We start from the raw sequence: 8,000 nt of genomic DNA on the forward strand, positions 1-8,000 counted from the left end.
TATTCCCACACATATCAAATTGAACCTTATTAGACATTTTACTCCCTCTGACTATTCCCACACATTTCAAATTGAACCTGATTAGACATTTTACTCCCTCTGGCTATTCCCACACATATCAAATTGAACCTGATTTGACATTTTACTCCCTCTGGCTATTCCCACACATATCAAATTGAACCTGATTTGACATTTGATTCCCTCTGGCTATTCCCACACATGTCAAATTGAACCTGATTTGACATTTGACTCCCTCTGACTATGTCCTTCGATGCACTAATATTCAACATTGTTTTATTATTTTTATATTATTGTAATTAATGTTCTCATCTTCTCTTTCATTTTGAATTCTTGTAGGTGTTTTTTGAAGACAAAGGTTATGAATGCCGTCTTGGCCACCGGATTGAGAATGATGAGAAACCCTGTCGTCCTTTTTCAGGGGTAACAGCCTGCGTAGATTTTTGTGCACATGCGCATAAAGACTTGCATAATATGAACAATGGCTGCACTGTGGTAAGATGCTTTTGTTTTCTATCTTTACTTTTTTAGATAGTTGTATAGAAGACCTTCTTATCTGCATTATTATTATTAAGTTGTATTATTATTATTAATATTATTATTATCATTTACTCACTAGTGGATTGGCTTTTTGTTTATATTTTTTAACTCTTCTCGTTTTACTTTGTCATTTTCCCATGGTTCTTTTCGCTTTACCTTGGGCTTCAGAGGTATACACTTCTTTGCTGCTTCTTGTTACAATCAAACAAAGTTTTCATAGGTAGTATTAGCAATTGGTCACTGCTCTTGTGTTTGTAAAGCATCGACTCTGTTTCGCAGTTCGAATATGAATCTCTGTTTGATCTGATTGTCATGTGACTATGATGACCAGTTATAGGGCTGTCTAGATGATTTTTTAGTTTTGTTTGCCTCCATTCGACAGAATACAAAACTAAGGAAGCAGACCTTTCAAGAGCTTAGCATGATGTACCTATCAGAACAACAGCGAATCCAGAATGCAGCAGATAACAAACAATCCTATCTGGCTTGTCAAGTAGTAAATTAGATATCTGGGCGCAAACAACCTGCCAAAACTAAGTTAAAGGCAAACACCCTGGAAAATGCATATTTGAAATTGAAAGCACATTTTGAAAAGCTACATGGAAAGAAACCAGAAGTGAGAGACCAACCAATTCAGCCGATTGTTGTACAGGAGCTCGATATTAAGAAGAGTGATTTTACAATGGAGGAACTTCTAACTGTACCAAAGAAGACCAAGAATTGTAAAGCTGCAGGCTTAGATAACATACCTCCTGAAGTATGGAAGACAGGTGGCTTCAATGACATCCTTTTTGATTAATGCAATTCTGTATATAAACAAAAAGTTATTCATATATGGAGAGAAGGATGCATACTTCCCTCCGTAAGAAGGGTGATCTAAGCATACCAAAAACTACAGAGGAATAATATTCACCCCAATTGCAGCAAAAGTCTACAATGCTATGCTTCTCAACCATATCCAACCAAAGATCGAAGAAGTGCTCAGGAAGAACCAAAATGGATTTAGAAAGAATCGCTCTCCTACTAGTCAAATACTTACTGTCAGGAGACTAATCGAAGGAGTCAAAGCAAAAAACATTGAGCCAGTCATGCTCTTTGTAGATTTCTCCAAAGCGTTCGACTCCGTACATAAAGAAAAAAATGGCCAGCATATTAAAAGCATATAGCATTTCAAACGAAGTCATTAATGTTATCAGGATGCTATATGAGCACACTCGAGCAATGGTCAGGCTGTCAGATGTGGACACTCAATTTTTCGACATCTGCATCGGGTTCTACAAGGAGATACTCTTGCCCCATTTTCTTTTCATTGTCTGTCTTAACTTTGTACTTCGCACCTCTATTAATATACACAACATGCTAGGCTTCACCCTAAATGAATCCAGAAAGAGACGTACTGATGATGACGATGATGAGTGGATTTGACTATTCGCTATTTTTGCTATTTAATTCTTATTAACTACTTGAAATAATGGAGACAAAATTAATTGACAAGATGAAGAAGATAACTAATCGATAACACAAAATTAATTTGTATTGTTTTGGTTATTTGGACAATTATTCTCATCGAGGGTGTTAGGGACACAACATTTCAGTCGTTGTAACTGATGTTTCTCAGATGTTAAATCCATGTTTCCTTTTCTATAAGAAAAGAGGGGTTAGCTCTGTATTGCAAGAATTCAAACCGTAGGTTTGAGGGTGTGTTCGTAAATCATAAATAAATCCAATCTTCAGGGGTCACTAAGATATTTTTTAAAGGCTTTCCTATGACTCAATTTCATGGAATATCTATGCTAATTGTCGATATTAGTGAAAAAAAAATGTTTTATCAAACGCGTGAGATGTTTGTCCTCTGTCCATTGACTTAGAATGAGTGCTTTATGCCAAATTGATGGTTAAATATGGTTAAATTTGTGCTCATTTTTGCATTAAATACTAATCCCTATTAATCTCTAACTATGCATCAAACAGATACCATAACAATTAGTTTTCTGTACTCTATCATAAGAAAGGTTGATGCAAAATTTCAGCCAGATCAGCTCAGTAGTTTCCAAGAAAAAGTAAAATGAACAGACAGACAGACAGATTTAAGAGAAATATAGATATCAATATCATATCAATGTTCAAATCAAATTTTGTTAAATATTTCATCAGATAAATCCCATTTATGCTCTCTTAATTGCTTTTTTGTTTGTTTTACCATTATTGAAGGTTCCAATTGTGTTTCGTTATTATAATCCGAGGGTGGATATCGCAACTTGTCTTTGTATACACATTCGCAAAATATGAAATGTTTGCATCTAAACATTGCATATCTATACAAGTTTTGTTTTAATTTTTTTTTTTTTTTTTTTTCAGGTTGTGACCTTGACAAAACATGGCCCACTAGAAAGACCTACTGAGGAACAACTTCATGTCCTTCCGCTGTACATTTTAGATGCCACGCAAGAGGCACTGGAAGAGAAGATAAAAAGTGGGTGTATTGAGATCTTACCCAACTATCCAAAGGTTGCCCGGATCCGGTCAACGCCGTTCATACCGAAACGCAAGTTAAAGAAATCGAAGAAAGATGGTATGAAAATCAGTAACAAAAAGGAGAATAAGTTAAAATCGAAAGTTGCTTCGCAAGCAACAAAGAATTCAGCCCCAGTTCTTTCTGACAAGCTTCTGAAAGCTGCAAAAAATATCTCAGGGTTAAATACTAAAAACAAAAAACTGGCAAATAAAGTTAATTTATTTCAAAATGCAAGTAAAAAGAGTCCACAACTGACCTCGTCCAAGGTGGAGGGTGTTACAACGTCCGACAGCGGTGACAACGCTCAAGCAAACAAACACCCAGGATCCGAGAAGCAACCGAACAATGCAAACATGTACAATGAATTTTGGAAATACTTTTACTCTTATGGTACATTCCCTCCAGCCAATTTCCTTAACGATGTAAATTCTGCTGACACGATGAGATTCTTTGCAACCCACCTTTCCGATGCCAAACCGATTTTTCCACCCTCATTAGATAAATCGGCTGCTGTCCAACATCCAGCAGAAGATCTGAGAAAGGACATGCCTACTACTCGGCCCGGATCAACATCCAGCATCCCACTTGGTAATCCAAGCCTAAAAGACCTAAAGTCCCATTTCCCAGTATCGAATCTGACTGCAGATGATTTTGAGTCCCCATTGCATCTTTTATCTGAAGCTGTCATGATTAGGAGTCAGACAAGTCTTGAGAAACCACGCCCTGCTGCTTCACATCCACAAGCAGGAACCAGCATGTCAACTCCGAGGAAGCCTGGACCTAATTCAGACTTGTCATCTTCAATAAAGATTGCCACCAGCAAAGGTGGAATTGGTCTTGGTAATAGCTTACATCCACAGTTTGCAAACCAAGCTCTCCCTAATGCTAACATACCTGTAGAATCCCCTCAAGACCAACATTCCAGATTTTCATCCGTAGGTCCCCAATTTGTTCAAAAGAATATTTTTGATACCACCAAATCAGGCCAACCTCAATCGTCAAATGAAGAATTATCATCACAGACAACGTTTACGGGCGAAAATGTGTCACGTGCAGACTGCCCTGATGGGTGTATGCGCGATACCGAACCGGAGGTCATTCGTGCAGAGCTTGAGTATAATGAGCAGAACTTTTATGATCCCGAAATTGGTGGGGTGGCCATTGCATTGACGCATGGGTCCGTTTTGTTTGAAGTTGCAAAGAGAGAGCTTCATGCAACTACCGCTCTTTTAAATCCAAACCGGTTTTCACCGACACGTATCAGTCTTGTCTTCTACCAACACAAGAGCATGAATCTACGTTACCATGGGTGGTATGAGAATGAGCGCAAGCTGGAGTTGCAACGGCAGAAACGGTTACAGAAGTTGCAAGAGGAAGCTGAGAAAAATAAACCGATCGATAGCTCCGAGCTGAAGCCTGGAAACAAAAAGCGACGAAAGAAAGATGAACCACCACCGCCGCCTGCGGTGAAATTCTCTGCACAATACATGCCAATGTGGCCGACTGTCATAAAACACACCATCACACAAACGACAAACTCTATTATCACACAGTGGATAGATCCACAAACAACTGTCAGTGGACCTTACCAGAAATGGATTTGACAACAAAAAATCCATTAACTCGATAATTATATAAAATAATAATTCATATTGATTCAATATTATCAAAATACGATGACGAAATATTTCAGACTATGTCTTCGTACATGCACCTTTACACACACTCGTACATATATACACATACATGCATACATATATACATGTATATAATTCTTACAGTTACAACACACCTCACAGGTCCAATCATTACTGTAGGTTTTACATTTCTAAGAGACAAATGGCCAGATGTTGCTTCAGCTCTGGTTTAGTTCTTTTAACCCAATTTTTATTTTTCTTTAATTTATTATCAAAAATCTTTTGTAAATACAATATTATTTGATACTCAATATGTACTTTCAAATGTTTACTTAATTTTTGTAGGATAGAGAATTCGTTTATACTATACATAAATGTGGGTTGGTTATAAGGACTATTTACAAAAATTTTTTTGAATTGAATAATAGATGAAAACTGATTGCTTCCTCCCACTGTAGATTTTCACATTATACTGAAAAATAAAACTGTTGCTGGAATATGGTTAATTATCCTTCTGGTCCCAAAAATAGAAACAACCATGGGTGCTAATGGAACAGAATTAAACCAGAGCTGATGCAAGTAAAGACATTTACATTTTTTTTTTTTTTTCATTGGAGCCTGAAACCTGGTGTAATGTTTGGACTTGAGTGGTGATTTGTAACTGATAAGAACTGTGTCAGCTCTGTTTATATAATTTTTATTTATAGCCTTGAGCACGTTACAAAATAACGTTTTAAATAAGTACCATTTTATTGGTTTTTAAAACGTAATTTTTCAATTCTTATTGTGAACTTAAAAAAAAAATACAAATTTGGCCAGCAAGCCAGCCTTTATAAAACTTGTGATTGAAGATGACGGACAAGGATCGCTGCAAAGATCACTGCAAGTGGTGTTGTATGAATTTTTCATCCGTTCAAACGAGCAAGGCTTTCATTGGATGTATAATACCATATAAGAATTGGCCAATGGTTTTGTTACTTGTGTTTTGTATGTTGATTTAAAAATGAAACATTTACAGTAAGTTATAAAATTTTTAAAAAATATGAGCGCAATATTTTTTTTTTTTAACGTTCATGTCCCACTCAACGCGACTGCTTATGTATTGCTGTGCATGCTTTATCGATTTGAAAATAAACATCAAATTAACCAGGTTGTTGGATTTAAGTTCAAAGGAAAAATCCTTGTCCGTCATCTTGAAGTAAATGAGTGCATTTTTTAATTATTTATTATTGATAATATATATGTATGTATAAATAAGTAGAATCGACCTATGAGAAAATTAAAAACAATAGGATACAGAAATTGAAATCAGCATGAACCTGCTTAATTCTGTTTCATAGTCTGTTTTCGCTTATCTCCCCTTATCCCTTTTTACACGTAGGCTTGTAAACGTGTGTTATGACGTTGCAGAGTGTTTTATCACCATTTGGACAAAATTTGAAATGAATTTTGTTTAAATTAAAACAAATTTTTCCAAATTTAAATCAACTCATTATGAAGAAATATTTTAAAATATACAATAATTTCAAGTACAGCCGCACTTTCATAATAAAATAAAAATAGTTTAAATATGCATTTAAAAATGAAACGATTTAATGTAATCAATAGGATTTTATATATTTATGTATGTGTAAGTTTATTGATCAACAACCCATCATCATTGGAGAGTACATTAAATTGTATGCATATATATATTTAAATATAAATATATATATGCTGGGAAGGGTAAAATATAAGGTAGTGTGGTAAAAAAAACGAGGTGATATTCCCCTTGCTGTGCAAAGAGAATAAGGAAATAAAAACGTTAAAGGAAAAAGGAATAGAAACAAAGGAAAATTAATTGATGACCTTGGTGGGAGTGGGGTAACAGAAAAACAATAGGATATAAAAATTTGTGACTATTTTGTTGATTCGTCTCATCTGGTACTCATACGCAAAACTGAGTCACAAATTTCTGTATTTCGTTGTTTTTAATTTTCTTGTAGGACAATTCTATAAATTTATAATATACAAAGTGTAAGTGGATGACTTATAATAAAGTAAATTGTGTGTGTGCGTGTATCTCTCTCTCTCTCTCTCTCTCTCTCTCTCTCTCTCTCTCTCAATATATATATATATCCAGCAGCATTCACTCTAGGAAGGTTGAACCAGCTTCCTCAAGATATGGCATAATCACACTGACACATCAATTCTTGTTAGATCAACAAAGCAATGAATACCAGATGGTTCATTTACATGTTCAAAGAAATCAAGACCCCCAAAATATAAGCTACTTATTGATTCGATGTGGAACCCAAATCCTCTCAATGCTGCTAATTGATCATTAATTTGGTAATACACCCTCCTCCTTTGTGCTGATGAGGAGACTATATTTAAATAAACTCTGTATCATCTCTCAAATAATCGGACATCATTTCATGCTGTTTTGTTTTGATTTCTTTGAACATGTTCTGGCTTCAGATTATTATTCATATATATATATATATATATATATATATATATATATATATATATATATATATATATATATATATATATATACGTACATACACCAGTATATATAATATGAATCAAGAAAAATAGTTTGAATGAAATTTGACGAAAATAGTTTGGATGAAATGAAAAAAGTAGATATACAAATTGGATTTTTTCGTGTGGATAACTTAATATTTTATCTTTATTATGTGAAAGACTTTACCAGAATTAAAATTTGAGATAATTCTTTGGGAAGATAAATGTGTGCAATAGAAAAAAGACAGGAACCAAAAAATAAAAGAGAATGAATAAAAAAATGAAAAGAGAGTTGTTTTTGTTTTATTTTTAATGGCTCTATGTCTCCTCTCCCACCATTTTTATTCTCTCATATTTGGTTTAAATTTGTCATTATTTGTAATCTTGATACTTGCTCCTAAAATAATAAAACAGAAACAAGGGAGTAAACTAATCTGTCTAATTTATTTTGTAGCACATAAACATGGTTCACATAAACATGGTTCTCATAAATGCATGCATATATTGCAAAGTCTCATATTGCTTCCTACATACAAACTAAACACTTCTTTTGAAAATGGTGTCTTCAAGTACCAAACGTTTCTGATTTTTCTTTTGCCATTTGCACTCTTTGTATATAAGCTTGCATCATCAAGATCCTTACCAAACCTGACCTTGTTATCATCGTCATCATCATCATCATCATCATTATCATCATCATCATGCTGATGACTTCCACCTTGGAATGTATTTACATCAATATATGAGACCCATCCATCCAGGATAATCTTAGTCTCAGC

The 8,000-nt window shown here is 34.5% G+C and overlaps 1 protein-coding gene across 1 annotated transcript in view; it reads left to right on the forward strand.

Annotated features, from left to right (window-relative positions):
• LOC145254900 (uncharacterized) overlaps window positions 1-5,861 on the forward strand; it is a 199,085-nt gene extending 193,224 nt beyond the window's left edge. The window contains exons 9-10 of the mRNA XM_080113833.1: window positions 358-513; window positions 2,917-5,861. Coding sequence (XP_079969959.1) covers window positions 358-513; window positions 2,917-4,677 — 1,917 coding nt within the window. The 3' untranslated portion in view covers window positions 4,678-5,861. The remainder of the gene's footprint in view (window positions 1-357; window positions 514-2,916) is intronic.
• Window positions 5,862-8,000: the final 2,139 nt, after the last annotated feature.

The sequence above is a fragment of the Euprymna scolopes genome, chromosome 30, assembly GCF_053919585.1.
Source record: "Euprymna scolopes isolate OS-2025 chromosome 30, ASM5391958v1, whole genome shotgun sequence".
In the NCBI taxonomy this organism is placed as follows: domain Eukaryota; kingdom Metazoa; phylum Mollusca; class Cephalopoda; order Sepiida; family Sepiolidae; genus Euprymna; species Euprymna scolopes.